Below are 23,373 nucleotides of genomic sequence, written 5' to 3' on the forward strand. Positions count from 1 at the left end.
TCAGATCACTTTTCATGCTTTCTAAAACTGGAAATAGAGACAAGAGATTACGTCGGGGGACTAAAAATGGCGCGTTGTGGCCTGGTTAGTATTTGAAACACTACTTTAAGAGCAATTGTGAAACTGTTCCTACAATATATGTTCATAAATTAACTAACTGTACATTAATTCACTTGCTCTTCTGCCTGTGTCCCAACATAATGAGTATTATTCACTCCATTAGTCTGTCTTTGAGTGTTTGTCGGTCCAGCCTGCTCTGGTGAAGGGAAGGGGCATCTGGCTGATTCCACTCTAAGCCCACACAGAGATAATGCACTGCATATTTGCACTCTGAAAATTGCCCCACATTAATATTTATAGGTGTTTTTTTAATCTCCAATATGCATATGCAGTGAAATAAGCACCTCTAAGCACCTCTAAGGTCAGTCATATAATTTAGTGTTTATTTATCCAGCTTTAAAAGTCAGAAGTGATTCCACTATATTTTCCTCTCTCCTAATGTGATTTAATTGGCTTTATCTAGAGGGTTGGAGAGGCTGTCAATCAAGCTTAGATATCTTAATGCAGCCGCTCAAATCAATTCTTTTTAAATACACTGTTTGGTGAGTGGATGATTATAAAGTGCTGTTTAGCTTAAGAGTGAAAACATCCAGAAAAACACTCTTCACTTCACCAACAATTCCTATAGACCTGCCTTTAAGTGTGTGTGAGAGGATTCTTTGGTTGTATTATCTGTCATACACGGTTGACATCAGAACCTAGAGGGAATGCATCTTTAGAGTATTGGTGCTGATTGATTACATGTGCTTATTGTCAGCAGAGTTGTATGGTCCATACTCAGCACAAAGTCAGAGCCATATTTAGCCTTATTGAAGCTTTATAACACACACTCATCTTGATCTTATAGGCATTTTGATCATTTGATCATGTTTAATTCTGCCCTCTTAGCCAGTTCTCTCTTGACCTGACCAAATCACATTGAGACTTTTCCTGGGTTAATTAAAGGAAACTGAAATATACCATTTCATATTTTTTGCTATAACAAGACGGCATGCTAATTATAAGCCTATAAAAACCTGTGTAATATATAGTTCATGTACAACTAATTAGCATTAACAATTCCACTTGGTTAGAAATAGATAATGCTTCCCATGTTATGTTTTTCATCCCTATAATGAGAAAGTTCTGTTGAATTTCCAATCTAATGAACATAACACGACATTTACTCTAATTGTAGCGTGAGTATTGAAATTGAGCCATTTTCACTGCTTCCCTACTGCAGTGCTACAGTAGTGTCTATGGCGCATGATAAACTACATGGTTAAATGTTCATTGTTACCCAGTGCTCAACAGATTAAAGAACATTAAAATCTTCAAAAACAAAGATCTTACAGGGGAATTGAAATGTGCATGTTTTGGCCGTGGTAGTGCCCAAATATATATATTTTTTTAAAACACAATGCCTACAATCTGACTTTAGTTGTTAAAACCACAGATATGGCCAATTAATTTTCATAATTCATATTCAGCTATCGAGCCAGTGAGTCACCATTTTGGAAAGATGGCATTGCATACATAAGGGGTTAGGTTGGTGAAGTCAGGGAAGCATTTCTGGGCTTTTATCTTTTAATGTCTAGTTTCTGTTCTGGTCTTTTTCTATCTTTACTAGTTTTCAGAGACTAATTATCTACTGGCAGTATCTAACATATACGGTCAGTATAAGACAAAAGCTAGACTGGACTGAAATACTGGTAAATTGCCAGATGCATTACTATATTATTTGGCATACTGCCTCTACTATTGGTTCATATTTTGGATTTATTAATTTTATGGACACGTTTGTCATAAATAAATACATTGGAATAGTGAGCAGGTAGAACAGACATCAGCCAATCAAAAATGTGTATTTAGTTGTAAGTCAATTATGGGGTGGGGGGAAAAAATAATAATAACAAGCCATTTCCTGGATGGACATTCAGATGATCAACACTTACACAACTTTTGTAACGATATCTATGGTGGCCCTGAAACGTCAAAACTCTAAATCTTAAGAAAATAGACAAAACACAAGCAAATGAAGAAAACATCTTCTTCAAGAAAATGCAGTGCTATTACAGACAACACAACACATTACAGATACACACTGTAAATACAGACAACACAACACATTACAGATACACACTGTACATACAGACAACACAACACATTACAGATACACACTGTAAATACAGACAACACAACACATTACAGATACACACTGTAAATACAGACAACACAACACATTACAGATACACACTGTAAATACAGACAACACAACACATTACAGATACACACTGTCAATACAGACAACACAACACATTACAGAAATGGAACAACAATGGAGCTCCATGTCTCAGAGGAATAACATATATCAGGCTTTGATACACACAGTAGATCAACATTTTGGTTTGACTCTACACATGAGATTTCTTCACAAAGAGAAAAATCACAGATATCACAGATTTCATTCTAACTGTTTATACTGTACAGCATAGTGTGTCCAGAGTTTTGACATTAATATCTTGTTAACATTAAAAAAAACAATACCATAAAATAGAATAAATAAACATGGATGAGAGGCTACAAATATGTATGATACCCTGGGGAATGTAAGGCAGCAAGATAACAGTGAGTATATAAGTGTATCATATTGCCCCCTTGTGCAGGAAACCTCTGCTTAAAGCTCTCCCCAGAGAGAACTGTACGTGAGAGCCCGTTTGACTTTCATTTGCTCCAACTCTGACAATCCAGCGCCTACCTTCTTCTCCCTGCTGTTCCCTTCACCTCCCTGTCTCCCCCACTTTTTTAATATCCATTTCTCGGAGATGAAACCAATGCGGCTGGTCGCAGAGGAGAAAAGGAACTTTACTGTGGAGGTTAAGAGACCCCTTGTGGTCCCGTGGGTCCATTACACAAATAGTTTTACAGACATGTCAGGGGTTAGTAAGGGCTGTAAAGAAAAAAAGATGGTGGACATTTATGGCATGCTTTGGTAAAGATTTGTCTGTTTATGTGAGGAAGCTTGATAAGAAACGAGTGTTTAAATTGGTTATGATAGACAGTGCAGATGTGCTGATACACCTTCATTTTGCTTGTCAGGACGTCTTCTTCTTTAAACTCTCCATCTCTGTGGTCTTCAGATGTGCAGCTTTCATGTCATTTTGTTTGACAAGATACAGCGATGCGGACACACTGATGCTTGTGAGTAGTGCGAAGCCTCCAGGGACTCCGCAGCAGCACCAGAGACGGCTCATTAATGTCTCTGTTTGCTTTCATTTCGCTGCTATTTTTACAAGTCTCGTCCACCACAGGTCCTTTCATCGTGTCGGATCTGTGACAGCCTGTCACCGTTGCTCCCCAGTACACTGATCAACAACAATGAGCCTCAACTCAAAGGCTGGTGGAAGAACGACACAGTGGAGTGACAAACACACATACCAAAAAAATAAAAACTGCCTTAAATAGAAAAACAGCTTTGTAAAATAGTGGGACAGTGTGGAGTAAAGTCTGAGTACATCCAGTCTGACTATTCTGGTATTATGGCTCATCTGCAGTCTCATAGCCTCAGGGAGCGGTCTCGTATGTTATCGTGGGAGTGCATAGCAAGTCTCTGATTAATTGCTTCTTCATCAGCATTAAAACAGCTGACTGGAGTTTTAACCGTCCTGCTGTGCCACACACCATGTTCAAGAACAGAAGACCAGTACATACACACAAATACGACCTCCGCTGTTAAACTTTAAAACTAACCTCCAGAAATATTTGGACTCTGTTTCCATCACAGTTCAGATGTCCACTGGAGGAGTTTCAGAAGCAGAGCAGTCTGTTCTTCAGCAGACAAGATTGTTTCGCCTTGTTTTGCCAACATTTTGCGTTTCTCAACTAAATGAAAACACGTTTGCAGCTCATTTGTGATCGCTATGGTAACGGATACTTTGTGGCTACAATTAATTCCGTGAATGAACACAGCATGCTGTCTATCTTTATTTTGTATCTGTGTATCATATGTGTATATTCTTAGACATGGGTCAATAATATTGTTTTGTCTCCATGTGGTTTAGTTTAAATTTAAAGGGTTAGAATGTGAAAATAAACGTATGAATAACTCAGCATCAAATTTCTGCTTTTAATCCATTTTGAAGGAATATATTAGAGGATTATGGCAAAAATGTCTAAGTGGTGTAACCATAAAAACTTTGTACCAAATAATTCAACTTGCTTAAAAACACTAAATTCTCAATAAAACACCATATCAACTAGTTTGGCATGATCTTACATTATAACTTTTATATTAAATAAAGGTAATGGAATACAATTGTTCTAAATATTACATTTACTCTGGTAACCATGGAGATCAGGAAACATTTACATGTTTTAAATGAAGTCATTATTAGTATAAGTCCACTTAAATACACTGTAGGTGGATAAAATATTGAATATAAATCATTCTTTTGTGGTTACACCATTTGACATTTTCAGGAGCATTCAGTCTTACTTTTGGTAAAAAATGGTGCAAATGTCATTTCAAATGATATAAAACCAACACAAATATTAAATGTACATTTTAACAAACCTGATGCTGCTTTTAAATCTATTTTTTAAAGATATTTTGAATTGCTCATCATGCCAACCTTTATTTGTCATTGACCCACATACTGTGTATTAGTTGAGTGAAACCGTAGCAGTCCTGCTCCTACTTCACAGACTTTGTTGGAGAAATGCCATAAATAAGAAAAAACTGCTTTGTTACATGCAAGTAGAGTGAATAACAAATGACATGCACCTTCAAATATTTCTTTTATGTCAGTTTTCTAAAAATACATTTACTAATTAATTTGATGTTTTAGAGATGCAAGCTGGTTCTTACAGAAATAGACCTGGTGCATAAAGATAGCAGTGGAGACGTGAGTGGGATGTGAGACACTGCAGCACACATTTACTAAAGGCTTGTCTACTCAGGACGCGTTTTTCAGTCATCTGTTTCAGGCACACCTGATGGAACGGATACACTTCTATTTTAATCAGCTGGTCATATCTATTTTCGTCCGATGTATGCGTCCAACTATAGTGATTATGCGTTGTGCTGTGAACACTACCAAAACACAGGTGACCTACATGACTGTAATGTGCCTGAACGCATCCTGTGTAGATAGAGGACTGAAGCTGATGTTGCTGCTGCTGTGTAGGTCACCCTTTCATTGGTTTCAACACAGCCTGTCTACAGCACAAAAGAATGTTCAGCCCTTCTCCTGTCGCCAAACAGTCACATTCTGTTTACCTGCTATCACATAATGGGGAAAACAGCAGCACCACGGAAACACTGCATGTATGGCCTCATGTAAAATGTATTTTAAAGTTTTCATGTTAAGAAGCGCAAATTTATAGAATGATGGAGTGTAAATGTATACAACCGCTTCTGCAACTGCTTTATCATTTCCATCTTACCACTGTGGCAGAGGAAATTGCATCAGAAATTGTGGGAAAGCAGGTGTAAAATCCACAATGTTTCATACAAAATACACAAAGGGAGAGGTGACGATAGCCTGGTTCAATATAATTGATGCATCCTTTTTTAAATTGAATCATTTATCTTTGTTTAAGCCATTTGACTAATATTTCCTCTCATATTCTCTTATTCATTGGAGAAGAATGCACTATTGCACCTCTAAATGTGTCTTCAAACAGTGTTATCAATATTCCATGTTCAGAAGCAGAGAACATTTTCTTTTGCACTCCATTGCTCTCCAGATATTTGAAAAATGTGTCTTAAACAGCCCGGCATCCAATCTTATTTAGTGATGCTTCATGCAGATCAAATGAAACACACAGGGATCTACATCTGTAGTCTTATTAATACCTTGCTAAATTGATCAATTGCACGCCTGATGGTGATTTTAGGCAGACTTAGTGAGTATCCCTCTTCCATGGAGCTAAAACTGAATGTGATATTAAGAGATAGAGGCAGATCATAGTAGAAAAGTGGGCTCGAGTGGGTGGAAGTGGAAACTCATCCTCCCACTGTTTCATGCCTATCCAGCATTAACTAGCAAGCCTCTCAAAGCACCAAAAATTATGACTATCAAGAGCCACTAAATGATATCAACAATTAGCCATCCTGCCTCCATTTAACAAAGTAAATGAGTGCTTTAGGTGATCGTGGGAGTCTGTGCTGGCCGTGATGCTGTGAAACAGAAGCCATTTATGTTCTACTCTTTACTGTGCACACTTTGAAATCTCAGCTTTGAAGTTGTGATGTGCTGCAAAAAATACTAATGCTTCCACATATCTAAAAATGCAGCTGCTTCTGTCCTGCACACGGTTACATAAAGGATCAGATATCCATGAGTCCCAAATTACATCCTCAAAAATGTAAAACCAGTTAGTTACACCTTGATCTATCTTGTGGTCCTTGTAGAGGGTTTGACAACCTCTTAAATAGTTTATTTCAGCTCCAGTGTTAGCTGATGTTTCTCTGCGTAGCTCCAACCATGATAGACAGTGAGTGGAGCTGGCAGCTAGCTGTCTGTGGACAGAGTGAGCTCTGCAGCAGGAGCAACAGCGAGCGGCAGGGCCTAATGGGACCTGATCAGGAGCTTAGGTCACTGCCATCTCAAATACAGCCATGGCACAGCAGACATCAGCGCTAACTCACCTTAGATTAGAGGCTGGAAGCATGGCTGTAACACACTCTGACACCTCAAAGCAAAGCCTCAGCCGTAGCATTTCAATTACCTCCCCTTACCCAACTCACATGGATCTCACCAGCACAGCACAAGCTGGCCCTGAGGACTGCATTTCAGACACATATAGCATTAGACAGCGTAGCAGGGTTACTTTTTGTTTCATTACGTCATTTTTGTTGGATTATCATCTGAATAAAATCACTGTACAAAGCATAGAAGTAGTAGTGGAACAGTAGCAGCAGAACACATCCTCCTCCACATTGATCATTAGGTGAAGAAAGCACAGACCAGACTTGTAAAGGCTTTGAACAAACTGGGTCATATAAAGTCCCATCTGACCACATCTTAAGATACCTGAGCACCTCGCACTTGGAACAAACTGCAAAAGGCCTTAACATTAGATGTGTTACCGTGACTACAGCTGTTCAAAGGCCTCATTTCAGGCCTCGTTTTTTACTTTTAACTAACTCATTGTTTTTTCTTATATTTGTATTTTCTTGTACCTAATATTGTTTTGCCTGTTGTTGTTTTTGCTGTTGGTTTTTCTCGACACCGTTGTAAATGAGGAATCCTTCTCAATCCTGTCAACAAGGGAAGATAATCAGAAGAAGTTCATATCTTTTTTTTTTTTTTTTTGGTTGGGTTTTTTTTGGTTTTTGATTTGCTTGGTTTTTTTTTATGTAAATGAGAAGACAATATATAACAATAGTTAACAAAGACTTAACATAGAACAATACACTCTACCCTGTCTGTCTGTAACAACTAGACAATCACAGCAGAACACCTGAAGCAAAGCAACATTTACACCCAACATAAAAAAAATAAATAATGAAAATGATTAATAAACAAAACAAGGAAAGGTGATGTCTCTGGATGTTGGTATGAGGTTGATTAAGATTCATGGTGGTTAATAATGAATAATGTACACTTGAGGAGTTAGTAGAGGGGTGAGCTTGCCGGCACTGAGAGAGGAGAAGATACACATACAACATGTTCTGCCTTGTCTTCTCATGTGTATCTAATCTTTTCAAGATGCAAACAATTTATAAAATCTCTCATCCAGTGTCCAGCCCATGAGAATCAAGCTTTTGGTGATTAGGGTGGAGAAGACCAGGGTATCTTTGTGGGAGTTTTAGAGAGGAATTTTTATTTTTGATGAGAGGCCAAGGAGAGCAATGAGTGGTCCAACTGTTGTTTTTAATGTTTCCGTAAAAGATTTAAAAATGTATATTGTGGAGGGAAAAGCCAAAACTTACATCAATGCAGCTGGAGCCTGTTTGCGTCTATCACATAGAGGCTCGATGTCAGGTTTAATTTGACCATGGTCCAGTATACTTAAACAATGAGCTTAAGTTGTATAAGACATCCTGTAACTCATAGTATAAACCAGTCTCCCACCGCTGTCTGACTTATAGGTCTTGAGATAAGGTCATACAGATGGGAAACAACCCTTTTGTTGTGGACACTGGCCTCCAGTAGCTCAAAAGTCTGGCATAGTTTTAGGAGGAACTAATGGAAAATCAGAAGTTTTCCCTTTGCAAAATCACAAATCTGAAAGGGTTAGGGTTGAGAGAAGGAGGCACACATTATACAGATCTTAAAATGTTGTAATATCTCTATCATGCCACATCCTGAAGGAAAAACTGGGTTGTTGTTACAGGGAGAGAGTTTGGAATTGCTTGAATTCCGTTGTGGTTTTTAAACTGTTTCCATATTCACAGTGTTTGACTAACTACAGGCCTGTGATTTAGATCAGAAGGAGGCATAGATAGTCAGGCGCAGGCCGGTACCATACCACTGGTCTGCACTAAATGTCCTCCATCTGCACACAGGTCCAGCCATCTGGCCAATGCAGGATACTGTGTATACTTGCTGCTTGATAATAAACCTGGAAGCTTGGATGGGTGAGCCTCCCTGATGTTTGTATTTTGTATTGTAACAGGGCCTTTGTTCCAGATAAAGTCATGTGGTCTAAGGTTTAAAGAAGGACTTGGGAATAAAGATTGGGTCCACCAAGAAAAGGTTGAGAAACTTGGTCACCACATCATTTTTACAGAGTAAACCTTAAGAGACATCCCGAACAATTGTTTTCCACTTTACTTAAACCAATGTATTATTTTCACCTTATGGAAGAAAACCTTATTAGCACTGCACGTTGTGTGACATTTACCTGTGCTCAGACAGACAATGGGGGAGCTGCTGCACAATAGGTTACTTAAAGTCTCAATCCTCCACCTTTATCCACAAGGTTTGCATACAAATTCAGAGGACCATTGTAACACAAACACTTAGAGAGAGAGAGAGTGTGTGTGTGTGTGTGTGTGTGTGTGTGTGTGTGTGTGTGTGTGTGTGTGTGTGTGTGTGTGTGTGTGTGTGTGTGTGTGTGTGTGTGTGTGTGTGTGTGTGTGTGTGTGTGTGTGTGTGTGTGTGAGGCAGACAGCTGGTGGCAGTAATGGGCTTTCTCTTTGTGGTTGAAGAGGCCTGGTGGGTGCTGACCTCCATTTAGATGCCCAGAGAGAGAGGTAAAGCTTTATGATGAGGACTCCCCTCAATCCTGGTCAGGTCACAGTCCTGCTGTCAGTCAGCAGCACACAACTCAATCTGACTGTCTCTGTGTGTGGTCTCTAAGCTGCAGATCTGTTGGAATCTACAGTGAGTCACTACAAGCTACAAGTGCATTTTATCACAATTCACCTAATAACCACATGATAAATGCTGCCTTTGTGAAATACAGTATATTGTATTTGTGAGTTACTGATCAATAACAATGATTTCTGAGCTCCTTGCACGTTGTCATGTTCTTGTACCATAGTGCATTTTATTTTAAGACGTTTCTGTTGACGTCTCCAGTTTCTCTGAAGTCAAACATTATATTGGATTTTAACACCCAAAAAGCCTTTTTCTTGTTGCTTTCCCTCACACTCCCTCAAGCACTTTTCTTATTCTTTTAAACTAACCTCTCTCACCACCTCTTTCAGATCCAGCGCTCCAGAAACAAACAGATGAAAGAGATGTTCCCTGAAGGTTTTGGAATCCACCATGCTGGCATGCTGCGGTCTGACCGCAGCCTTATGGAGAGCATGTTCTCCAAAGGGCACCTGAAGGTGTTGATCTGCACTGCCACCCTGGCCTGGGGAGTGAACCTGCCAGCCCATGCTGTTATCATCAAGGTTCTCACTGTTTAACTTTTTTAATTCTTGCTTTTTAGTCATTTAGCTTTGTATTTTTCCCTTCTAACACAAAGCAAGCACTGAAATAATGAGGACTTCAAGATGGCTTCTGCAGTTTTACCTGATCCTCAAGCAAAATCTAGTTTTAAGTCCTATCATATGTTTTACTTAATATTATGCTTACACAGTCCATAATTTACAGTACATTTTTATGTAATCAAATGATCAAAAACTAACCAAACTAAGTAGAGAGACTAAACTAAGGGAGAGCTCAGTATGGTTTAACTGTGGATGTATTTTGAGTAACAGACAAACTACACCCATTTATTGCATTGAGAGTTGCTCATCCACCACATGAGCAGATAAAGGTTTCCTTCCTCCATCTGTTCAGTCAACTTACATGTTGGTCAGCACATAGACATTACATTGAGATGACATCACTCACGCAAAAAAAAGCTCTTCAAGGCTCTGGGAAAGTTGAACAATTCAAATATTTTCATGATATATAAATTGATAATACAAAGAGTAATAACGGATCCTGTGTGCTTTTGAGGTGTCCTGTGTTTTTTTACAGACATCTCATTCATTATGGTCTTCTATGGAAAAAAATGTTTTTGGTTAGCAGGGTAAATAACCAGCCATGTTGCCTCCCTGTACCTTATCCAGCTCTCTTTAGGGTCTATGCCTAATGTTTGCCCCATGGAACCCTAATGGGAAAATGTTTCCTTGTCTAAGATATGCTCTTTTAGTCCAACGGACATGAAGAAACTGTCCAGTTGTAAATGTTACTTGATACTGTATCATCACTTAATTCAAGTTCAAGCCTTTATCAAAATATAACTTGCACATAGATTTCTTATTCGTGACTTTTTTTTTTTCTAGCATCCATATAGTTATAATAGCATTAGTTTGTTTAGCTAGTATGTATTTAGAAATCTATTTATAGCTGTGGCTCAGGAGGTAGAGCAGGTTGGAGAAATGCCTTCCTCTACATCTAAAATAATCTGCTTGTCATTTTTACATACTGAGATATTCACAAAAATGTTTCCACTACACGTCTCCAGTCCTTGAATGCATTTTTCTATCTCTGGTGTGTAACAGGGCACACAGATCTATGATGCCAAGCGCGGTGCCCTGGTGGATCTGGGCATCCTGGACGTCATGCAGATCTTTGGACGTGCAGGTCGTCCCCAGTTTGATAAGTACGGTGAGGGCACCATCATCACCACCCACGACAAGCTGAGTCATTACCTGACCCTGCTCACCCAACAGAACCCCATCGAGAGTCAGTTCCTGGACAGCCTGGCAGATAACCTCAACGCTGAGGTCAGTCTTAGTCAGTCATTTGGAAAAACGTACACATCTGCATGAACTGTCTGCTGTTTATATATGTACATTATTTGGATGCCAGTGTTGTTTATTTTTATTATTTCTATCTCATTTTGAAAACAGTTTTAAAGACATATTTATTTAGATATAGGCAGCATTTTATATGTATACTTAATCTTAATCAAGTTTAATATATAAATATTAAACTCCAACTGTAGTTTACTGTTTCAGAGCACTGGGGTCATTTGTTTAGAAAAAAATAAGTTTATTCTTATTCATAGCCTCCATTTGTCACACAAGTGTTTGGTAACCACATTTGGAAATTGAAAGTGTGTTTATGTATATTTTCTGTATATATAAGATAATTGGCTGATATATTGATATAGGATTTTTCTTAATTCCCTAATATCGGTATCGGCATCGTCCCCAAAAATCCAGTATCGGTCGGGCCCTACAGTAGTTCTAACATGTATTTTACAGATTTTGGAAGCTTTCCAAAAATGACAGTGATGAAAATGATCATCTCATCATCCCTGATTTAAGGATAGATTCACAATTTTCCAAATGTCAGGTGGCCAAAAGAACAATGATACAAATGTGTTCTTTCTGTAATCTATCCGTCTGTTCCAGAACATTTCAGAGATTACGACATAATTCACTTTGATTGTAAAGTGATGGGGCATTCCATGATCCTTGTGTTGTGAAATAATGTATTCCAACATTTATTTGAAGTTTGGTCAGATCAGGTGGATATTATCCATATGTGTTTCCATGCTGAGCCGCAGTAATAAAAAGAGGGACATTTGTTCTAGAAAGACTAACGTTGGAAGATTTCCACTCGACTAGTCTAACTAATTAAGTACAGATTAATTTTTGAATATATTTTGACAGAACACCAGGTCTGTGGATTTTGAAGTGGTGGCACTTGAATGGTTATTAAAAGCCCATGGCTTGACCATTTTGCTAGTTTTATTCAGAAGTGAAAACTGCCCACTTGTTTTAGAAATCAGCAACAATGAACAGAAAATAACTGCTATCTGTACACCAGAAAAAAGAAAGGAGAAGAAACATGAAATAATAATAATGTTTGTCTGTTAACATTGTGGTCCAAAGTATGTTGTACTGTTAAAACGTCTGGCAGTGCTGTAGACGTTTTGTGTTCTAGCTGCAGTTTTATCAAGTGTCCACTAGATGGAGACAGAGACCAGTGATGTTAGTGACTGTATCATCTCTCTGCTGCTGCTGCAGGTCGCCCTGGGCACAGTCACCAATGTGGAGGAGGCAGTGAAGTGGCTCAGTTATACTTACCTCTACGTTCGCATGAGGGCCAACCCATTGGTATATGGCATTAACCACAAGGCTTTCCAGGTTGGTGGTCTACAGTGTTATTTCTTTTATTCTAGATGTTTATTCTAGCTTCCCACAAAAATCTGGTTAGGATGTTTTGAGTATGTTTGTTTGTAACAGTAGAAACAACAAAGATACCAGTAGAATAATAAAAGTGTGGATATAATAACAGAAGATAATCATTTAAACAATATAACTCCACTTTAAACTTAATTGTGACTGATTAAGTTGCTTGTATTAAATGTTTGCCAACAAAAAACACTTTCTTCATTTCTGAATATTAAATATAATTTTAAAATATAGAGAGAGTGTTCACTGAGCTGATTGATGGCATTTTCAAAAAGATAAACAATGCATCAAAGTATAGAAAATAAACACTAAATATTTATTGTAAAAAAGAACAAAAAAAATTGTAATGCAATTAACATCCGTGAACATTAGATCCTGTGTGGTTGAATGTGGTTTGTGGCTTTAAACAAAGCATGTACATATTTGTGGATGCAGATGGATCCCTCCTTAGAGCTGTACAGGAAGGAGCTGGTGGTGGAGGCAGGCAGGAAGTTGGACAAGGCCAGGATGATCCGCTTCGAGGAGCGCACTGGTTACTTTGGATCCACTGACCTGGGCAGGACTGCCAGCCACTTCTACATCAGATACAACACTATAGAGGTAGGCAGAGTACCATCACATCACTGCTGGAGTTAGTACCATAAACATTATTCTAAACTGATACTTAACTTATACTTAAAATGTCAGGACTCTTAAAGACTAACTAACTCCCTGTTCTACTATGAGTGACGTTATGTTACAATAAGTAACATAACAGTATAGTGTATGTCACACTGGCTAATCTGTGTAGTGTTGAAAGTATCTCAACATAATAGAGAAAAGCTGGTTCAGAATCCAATTATTGCAGGAAAGGGGATTAGAGGGGCTTTTCAAACTCTGTGAGAAAGAAGCACAAAGAATATGTATTCATTACAGCTATCTCTACTTCCAAATACAGCATTTTATTCCAAAAGACCTACAAGCAAGACATTTCTACACAGGCAATCCCAGATAGTTTCCTTTCTCTTCTCTGTTTAAAATGCACTTTATTCTACAGTTTACATTACAAGACAGTGGCAGACTCGTGTGGTTAATCATATAGAAGATAATAGATAGGAATCACTCATTATCTGTGGGTTTAATTCTGATTCTTGCTATTGGATTGTTATTTAGAGGGAAGCTGGGTTTAAACTCTTCTTAATGTATTAGATGTAGCACATACATTAGAATGTAGGCACACGTTTTGGAAATGTGGAAGGATACAGGCAGTTTGGAGGGTAGTCACATATATAGTACTCAGCTTGATTGCACATGATTCAAGATTTTTCAGCCCTTCCATTTATATGAGCAACAAATATGGACAGTGCAAAAAAAACATATATAATGGAAAACTGGCACGAAAGACCATCCTCGAATTTTAGATTGTTTAAGATGCTGAACAGTGGAATATTATATGGGGTGTTAAAAAAAATGCCTTTGCAGATTAAGTTGGATCAGATGTAGCTGTATTATAGATAAAGTTTGCTTTGATCCAAACATCTCATACTTACCCCCACAGGCTGGTTAGATTAGTATACGGTTAAATACTGTAGGTATGGATATGAGTGTATTTTTGTGTTTTTCTTTTATTGTGTATTATTCTTCTATTATCATGTATCTATATTCACCCTATGTATCATGTATGACTGTATGAGACTGAATGACTTGTCTTCATCAAGACTTCATTAACCACTTACATGTCTTCTCCCTCCACCTATAAAGACTTTCAATGAACATTTCAACTCTCAACGGACAGAAGCGGACATCCTCGGTATTGTGTCCAAAGCCGAGGAGTTTGACCAGCTCAAGGTGAGAGAACATCAAATATAATCTACTACTGAGGCTGTTACCATCATATCAACATCAGTGTGTTGTAAACATCTTAACATAATAAGAATCTGATATTATTCTGATCATACTGTACTAAAGGACTGAGTATCTCAACTGTAATGCAAGAACAATGTGGCTGCTTTATGTCTGTATGTCTTCTACATGGATCATGGTAAGAATGTTGAAGTTTTGCCTGTGGTCTTGAGACCATAGCTTTTTTTAGTATAATATCATTTATACAATCATTAAGTGCATTTTTAAAAATATTTTAAAGTGCTCTCATTTAAACTGAGTCAAACTCAGAGTTCGAGTTAATTTGCTAGTTAATGGAGTAAGTTTTGTTGGTTTCTTATTTGAAAATTGATGTTAAAGGAAAATGTGCCTTTGTCTGCCTCTATCAGAAATCAAGGACTTGCTTTTTCAAACGTATCTAAGAAAAAATGTCTGAATGAAAGTACATTTTGCAACCCTGTACCTGCATATGTACAAGGCTAAAGTGTAAAGCTTTTAAGGTATAGAAACATCAACTAAGGAGCGTGAGGCTTACAGTAGCAAACTATGAATTGATTTTTTAAATCTTAACTAACCGATCACCTGATTTTACTTGACTTAAGCTCTGATTGTGATACAGTATATATCTTAATCTGTTTAAGTTGCAGATACTGTTTTCAAATGTTTTATTCCTTACCTTAATAGTATACAGTCCACTGTTGCTGAGTCATTTTATACATCTTCCAAATCATGTGCATCATTATAACATTTATTTTCTCTGTTATGCAGATGTCACTCAACGTGCTGTTACTGTTAAGTCAGGAAACATCAGTAATTCTATGTATGCATTTTGTAAATGACTAAAATATCTATCAGCCCTTAAAAAGTGCCCTAAATTGGGTCTGACTTTTAACTTGCACTAACAGTAATTATTAAATAGAAACTGTGATAATGTGAGTGATGTGTGTTTCAGGTACGTGATGAGGAGTTGGATGAACTGGATCAGTTGCTGAGTAACTACTGTGAGCTGCCGGCTGCAGGCGGGGTGGAGAACGGCTACGGCAAAGTCAACATTCTGCTGCAGACCTACATCGGACGAGGAGAGGTGGACAGCTTCTCTCTCATCTCGGACCTGTCTTTTGTAGCACAGGTGAGGAGAGAAACAGCATGTGCACACTGGTGGAATGTAAATGTTAAAGTTATACATCTAATAGAGGCTCTGAAGGCTCTGTCTCAGGGGTCTAGGGACCAATATTTTTCTTTTCTTTTTTTTTCTTTTTATTTGCTTGCATATTAAAAACATTCCATATACTTCATTGGTTCTAACCGATGTTAAAAAACCCAACAGCCACATGGCGGACATCAAAGCTACTATAAGTCTTGAAATCTTATTAACCGAATAATAATGAACTAAATGACCACCAAGTTAAATCTTAGTTGTAGCATCTAGTAGTAATTGGTGGCATTGCACTTTAAGGTACTTTCACACTGGCTTTAGCTTTAATTCATTGTAGATGTAGCTTGATTTGAATTCTACAAAATCTAAATGAAAATGTTACTGGAACATAACGGAATATGAAGATGTTCAGAATGTTTGAGTTAGTTTGGAAAAAAGATGTAAGTATTGGTACCAGTGAGCACTGAAATAACATTTTATAAATGAACATACAAGTCTGTAGTTTATTGATACTAATGACATTTACCTGACCAACCCTGTCTGGGTCTGGGTGTTCGGCCAACCGCAGCGAATGCCCTGCTCTTGAGGAAGGAAGGAACAAGATAGCTCAGTATATTTACACAGTCTGGGCAAGTCAGACACACCTCCACTCTATGCAGGATCCCGTCTGACCATGAATGCAACTGTAATCAGTTGCTGTAGCTTTAAATGTTGCTGTTGAACTTAGCTGTGGTGCCATTACGTCATCCTAATGACGCAGTCAGACCAGATTTCACTTACCATTCATTTGTCTGTGGATAGTTAAAAGACATGCTTACAGTCAAGAATCGATTCACGCAAAGTTCAGTCTTATTGAACATTACCTCGCAAAATGTCAAAGCTCTCCAATGTCCATTTGAGAGAGGGGGGTGGGATTGACCTTTAATTAGGAAAATACTGTTTCTTAATATTGTTGTTTTAGAAGTGCACAGCAAAATAAAACAAGCAGCAGAGAACAAGAGCTGATGCTGATTGGTAAGTGCAAGGACAGTAACAGAAGTTAATGACTGTAAAATGCTAAATGGACTGTACTTACATTGCACCTTTCTAGTCTTCCAACCAACCACTCAAAGCGCTTGTTACACTACAAGTCCCATTCACACACATTGATGGCAGGGTGGCAGCCTGCTCATCAGGAGTAAACTAACATTCACACACATTCATACACGGTCGGTGCAGCCATCAGGAGCACTTTGGGGTTCAGTATCTTGCCCAAGGACAGAGCGACATGTGGACTGGAGGAGCCGGGAATCCAACCACCAATCTCCCGATTAGTGGACGACCCTCTCTACCTCCTGAGTAATATGTATACAGCCCAGTTCATCAACCCTAACCCCTAACCCTTCTATGTAAAATCCAACATAGAGCACACAAGCAACACATTTGTCACCTTTTTTATCCAACTTGAGAATCCAGGCTAAAATGACACATGCAGAATACTTATTTTACAATTTCACCACATTGTAATGCCCCCCCCCCCCCCCTTCTTATTATGAATTTTTATCCAAAACTCATAATTTCCAACAATAATTGACTCCATGTGGCTGAATACGTAATAGTAGAATGATTGAGGCAGATTCCCTCTTTGAACTAAAGTAGTTCTCATATCAGATGTGTGTCTGCTGGGAAGTCTGTGATGGTAACTCTAGAGGAACTTAAAGTGAGATCCACAGTCCCATTGCTAACTTCACCTCGCTCAACTCACTCACACACATACACACCATCATCCACATCATTCACAGACACACTCAGCTGACCGTGCAACCATGAATTGACACACTCTCACCAGCCCATGCTTTTAGCAGTTGTGCATCTGAGCGGTTTTACAGATTTTAGACTTAACCACAGAACAGTACAAAGTGTGTAAAGCATGAAGACGTAAAGACACAGAAAGCATCACAGGGCTGAGATGAGTCAAAATACTTCATTTGTCCTTGTTGGCAACTTGAGGCAAGCTGGTTCACAGTAAATATCTAAACATACAAAATTGATTCAATGTAAATAGATAGATTTATTTTAAGAGTTTAAAACAATGGAAAAACATGAGCCACGTGATGTTCAACACCACAGCTCCCAGTAACAAGACTGAGGCTGTCCTTACTGTTTAATCCCAGGAACACTGCACACTTATATTGTATGAAGAATTTATGTATATTGCAAATGTATATAATTACAGATTATTTTAGAGCTTGTTTATTGTATGTAGCATTTTATTTTATTTTATTTTTTTATCACTTCACCATTACAAGGCTACTGTTTGGTTACCTTACCTTACTTTTCTAGTCTTTTTAACCACTAAAAAGTGCTTTTACACTACATGTCACAGTCACTCATTCACACACATTCATACATCATTGGCACAGCCATCAGAAACAATTTGGGGTTAAGTATCTTGCCCTAGGGCACATCGAGATTCACACTGGAAGAGCTGGGAATCGAACCGTCAGTCTTCCGGTTAGTGGCCTCTAATGGCTCTACTTCCTGAGCAACAGCAGCCCTGAAAGTGTCCCATACTACAAAGACTCTCTCCTCACAGTGCCAGTGCATTCACCAGTCTATGCAGAGTAAAGTGTCAAACGTACGGCCAGGGGGTTCAATCCGGCCCACTGGATAACTTTGCAAAGTGTGAAACCATTTTTCTTCTGCTTCAGAGGGATTTTTTCACCCTGACCAGAATACACTCATCCGAAGAAACAAACATATATGTTTTATATATTTATATGTTATTATGCCATGGTTTTACTGGTCCAAACTGGGCTGAATGTAGCCGCTGAACTAAAATGAGTTTGACACCGCTGCCATGACAGTTGAATATCTTTGTTGCAGTTTGAGCAGAAGGCAGCTTAGGTTTTCAGTTTATGTAGGCAGCCAACAGTTAATGTCTGCAACAGCCGCTACTAGAATACAGTGCCAGTGAAATTAGACATGGTTGTTGATATTAGAAATGGAGGATGTAATATAGTTATAAATTATATATATATATATAATATAGTTGTTTATAAATGGAAGTAGTCATTGTACATTTGGGAGTAGCTGTTAATAATATTACTGAACATTTGGACAGAGTGGTAATGATGTTTGCCAAAGCCTCTGCAGAAAAGGAGAACTGCATTTTGTTGCATCTTGGGTTTTATTTTTGTTCTTCGTCATTCATGATAACACTGAGTAAATAATTCTCCAGGTTAATCAAATTTAAACCCATTTATTTTACAACCTATCTGATCATTTGATTACTCATGGCCAGGCCTGGAAGCTGCCCTTTATCCCTGAAGTGTTACTCTTCCTAGTTTACTGTTGTTAGATTAGCAGTGTAAAGTAGAGGGATAGATTGAGTGCTTACAAGTTGGAGTTAAAATAAAGTAGAGGTGGCAATGCCAGTAGCAGTTAGTTGTAATGTTTGACAGATGGGCACCAGCACTACTTGGTAGCAGCAGGCACATAGAGGCAGTATTGTAATATGATGCAGAAAAGTGTGAACAAGCATCTTTTTTTTCAGTCTGCTCTGCCTTCTTGTGTTCAGCCAGACCTCTCAGTTCTCACCCAGCTATCACAGCCAGATTCCAATAATCCACCGCCAGAGCGCATTCAGACCACACCGCACAATCAGATCCCATTAACACCTGACCGAAACAATCACAGCCTTGACCGGGCTTGTGCAGTCTATCGGAGAACTACGCTGCCACCTGACCTCTCCTCCAGCACTGACATGAGCAATCCATCAGTGCACAGCTGTGGCCAACCTGGACGTCTAAACCCAGCCAGACCTCCTCTTGATCACACATGATTAATCACCAGTATACAGCATGATGTTCCATCCAGCTGTTTCAAGTGACTTTTGCTCCAGTACAAATGTGTTTCACTTATTTGATTCCAACTTTAAAGTTTGGGGTTAAATACACTAGCCCTGCGGGGGACCCTGGTGGCCTAATGGTTAAGGCAAAATACCACATAACTACAACATCTACTGCTGGATTCCTGGCAGGGGGACCTACTGTATGGTGTACATCATACCCCCCTCTCTCTTTTCATGTTTCCTGTCTCTCAACACTCTTAAATAAAAAAGCAACAAAACATGAGTAACACTGATATTGGTCTTTTTTCTGCCTCTTTCTCGCAGAACGCCGCTAGGATCGTCAGGGCTCTGTTCGAGATCGCTCTGAGGAAGCGGTGGCCGACCATGACGTACCGACTGCTCACGCTCTGTAAGACGATCGACAAGCGGCTGTGGGGTTTCGCCCACCCTCTTCGCCAGTTCCCTGCCCTGAGCCACATCGTCCTGAACCGTTTGGAAGCGAAGAACCTCACTGTGGACAAACTCAAGGAAATGAGGAAGGATGAGATCGGTAAAGACACTGATGGTGTATTTCAATGCAATAGGAATAAACCATGTTAACCCTCCTGTTGTCCTCCAGTCAGTTTTGACCCGGTAGGAAAAAAGTTGCCTGGGCGACAGGAAGACAACAGGACGGTTAAAAAATGTGCATAAAACACCCAAATGTCAGGTGTAAGTTTACTATAAATTCTCAGTAGTAGTAATATTAGTAGTAGTATGCAGATCAGCAACAAATATGCTTAAATTAGACTTTTATTTCAATTTGTTCCTGTTTTTTAGGTATATTCAGTCATATTTTAGCAGGGGACTCTGCTCTGATGTTGATTCTGTTTTCCATTGATGCAAACTCAACACTTCCTACATGGATAATGTTGTCTTGATAAATTTAGTGCATTTCCACAGAGCTAATTCCATCAGTGTAGCACTACATTTCTCTAAAAGCAGCCTTCAGTCACCGATATTTGTTCAATCTCTTAAGTTACTGTCAATGAAACTCGATACTTCACGCACAGATGTTTCAAATTAAAAGCCTCCCGTGAGCCATCTGTTGCTCCGAGTTTCTCTTTTTAACCAAAATACTGTTGTCACTCAACTAATTAATACCAGACACTTTGTGTTTTTCTTTGGTGTTAAAGGAAAGTTCTGGTGTATTTCAACCTGGTGTGTTTCCCATAAATGTGGCCATTCAAACTAAGCTCATGCTAACTTTACACTGGCCACTTCCATGGTAAAGATTCTGGGAAACAAGTACTCACGCAAGACAATATGTATCAGAGTGGGCTGTGTGAGAGTCCTACAGCTTGCTAGATAAATATTATTCTTTCATTAATCATTTCAAAGTTAGCTTGTCATGATGGACACATTTATGAGAAATATGCCAGTTTGAAATACACCAGAATTTTCCTTTAAGTTTCTGTCAAATAAACTGTGTGCAGGGATTAAAAGCCCTCCAGCACCTCATTAATAATGCCTCTCTGTCCTAGTATGTGTTTAATTTGAAACAGCTGAACAGCTGACACTTATCAGTGATCAAAAAGACTGCAAAGTAGAAGCATTTGAATAAAAATGTATTTTGTTATAAAAGGGAAACTGAGATCAGCAGATTGGTGAGTGTGACATGATTTTGTGGAAATGAACATTACACTGACTTTACTATGTGAGTTAGTACAGGTATTTTCAATCCTCCCTCAGTGTTTTTCACCACACTCACATTTATTTGTTTGTTCAGCCTTTATTTGAATCAGTTTTTATTTGGAAATTGATGTTAATCTGTACACCATTCAAATGAATTCTATTTATAACATGTTCCCAGGTCACATGCTGCACCATGTGAACATCGGGCTGACAGTCAAACAGTGTGTCCACCAGATCCCCGCCATCACAATGGAGGCCAGCGTTCAGCCAATCACACGCACTGTCCTGCGCGTCCGTCTCGTCGTCACGCCTGACTTCCGCTGGAACGATCAGGTAAACATGGCTGAGGAGGAGTCACTGTGCTGCTGTGTGCTGCTGTGTATGTCAAATAGTTTGAGTGGAATATACATGTCAGAAACGTTTAGCTCATTTTATGTCACATTTTATGTCACATACTGTTCATATTCTGACCCAGCTGAAGTAGAATTGGTGCCTATACCAAATTTTGAACCACGAATTTATTTTGCATTCATGTTTGTTTTTCTTTTGGTTGGACACTAATAGTTTATGTTGTGAAAATACATTCACAGTCACACGCTATTATGATGTCATGTTATCTAAAGCCAGAACATAACAGCCATAATTGTGTCTGTATAGAAAAGGAGAAATGCAACATTTGAATGGTAGGTTATATGATAACCTTTGACATGTATACCAGCTGCATAAAAATACATCATTTTTGTAGATTCTGGGATTCCACTTTAGGAAAAGTCATAAACTGTCAGACTTATGGATGTTATTTAGGGTGTTTGTATTGCTTTCAAATGTCAAAATGGGTCAATTTTGACCCGAACAGTATGTAAGGTTTAAATACCCTTTGATTTGTTTCCAGCAGACAGCAGCAGCCTCAGATTATTGATGTTGTTAAACTTTACAGAGCTCACAGCTGAGTCAAAAACATGAACTATGCTCAGATATTTGGGAATGTTGCAGCTGTTTTTTTAGCTTTTAACAAAAATCATCCTCCATAAATTATTTCACAAACTTCTTAAAATGTCTTTATAAGAAAATGAATTAATTTCATATAATATTATACAAACAAGGTTCCTTAACTGATAGTTGAGAGTGGCATGAGCTGTTGAATTTGAACTATACAGTATAAATAGGGATATTATAACGTATAATTGCAAGCTATACAAATACCTAAAAAACATATTGTGATATATAATATTGTTGAGTTATCACTAGAGAAGATAAAGGCAGTACATCTACTAGTGAGACTTTGAGGTAGTATTGAAATCAGATTTATACATGACTGAACTCAGTGTGGGTCTATTTCAGTTCTGACTGCATATACTCAACAAATGTCCGAGCCAGCAGTGAAGCAGAGCAGCTGTGTTGAAGCTTTGAAGGCTGGAGCAGATGTGATGGTGTGTTAGTGAGCTGCGGTGTGTGAGCAGGGTGGGCTGTGCCCAGTTCTCCCTGCTCCTCTCTCACTGACACACACACACACACACACACACAGTCAGAAGTGGAAGTGTGAATCCCACTGCACTGACTCTGTTGTCTCAAGTCACAAGCTGCTGGTCAAACTGGCCCTCACTGTTTGTGTGTATAAAGTCCCACAAGTGTCCTCACACACTTCTCACTCCTTTGTTTGTATAATAGTAGTAGTAGTACAGTTTAGACTATCCTTTGGCCTTTTTTCCCAATACAAATGTATTTCCCCTACCCTGAACACCATAAATTAAATTACATTCACCTTCATTGTATTGAGTTAGAGACAAATTAAGCTAAATATGTGGATAACTAGATGTCTCTGCTTTTTGGGATTTGGGGGAACAGGACCGGACAGGAGATAAGATACAAGGTTTAGAATGAATGTATTCCATCACACTGGGGGGTCAGAAGAGGTCAAGAGGTCTTGAATATGGTCAAGTAGTTACATGAGCTGATGAGGATTTAAGTGCTCAGTAAAAAAAACAGTAAAGGCGCAGTGCTGTGAGATTTGCATAAAGGGAACAGTAATAGGATGAGCTTCAGTCAAAAATCATCAAATCTGAGGTATAATGAATTGTTGAAAGCCCCACTAGTGAAATCTAAAGGAGATAGATAGATAGATAGATAGATAGATAAATAGATAGATAGATAGATAGATAGATAGATAGATAGATAGATAGATAGATAGATAGATAGATAGATAGATAGATAGAT

General features: G+C 38.5%; 1 protein-coding gene across 1 annotated transcript in view; it reads left to right on the forward strand.

Annotated features, from left to right (window-relative positions):
• ascc3 (activating signal cointegrator 1 complex subunit 3) overlaps nt 1–23,373 on the forward strand; it is a 174,518-nt gene that overhangs the window by 100,553 nt on the left and 50,592 nt on the right. Inside the window, exons 15-22 of the mRNA XM_062422423.1 lie at nt 9,701–9,892; nt 10,994–11,218; nt 12,470–12,589; nt 13,073–13,237; nt 14,378–14,464; nt 15,450–15,626; nt 19,810–20,035; nt 21,338–21,492. Coding sequence (XP_062278407.1) covers nt 9,701–9,892; nt 10,994–11,218; nt 12,470–12,589; nt 13,073–13,237; nt 14,378–14,464; nt 15,450–15,626; nt 19,810–20,035; nt 21,338–21,492 — 1,347 coding nt within the window. The remainder of the gene's footprint in view (nt 1–9,700; nt 9,893–10,993; nt 11,219–12,469; nt 12,590–13,072; nt 13,238–14,377; nt 14,465–15,449; nt 15,627–19,809; nt 20,036–21,337; nt 21,493–23,373) is intronic.

This window comes from Scomber scombrus, chromosome 7 (genome assembly GCF_963691925.1).
Source record: "Scomber scombrus chromosome 7, fScoSco1.1, whole genome shotgun sequence".
In the NCBI taxonomy this organism is placed as follows: Eukaryota; Metazoa; Chordata; class Actinopteri; order Scombriformes; family Scombridae; genus Scomber; species Scomber scombrus.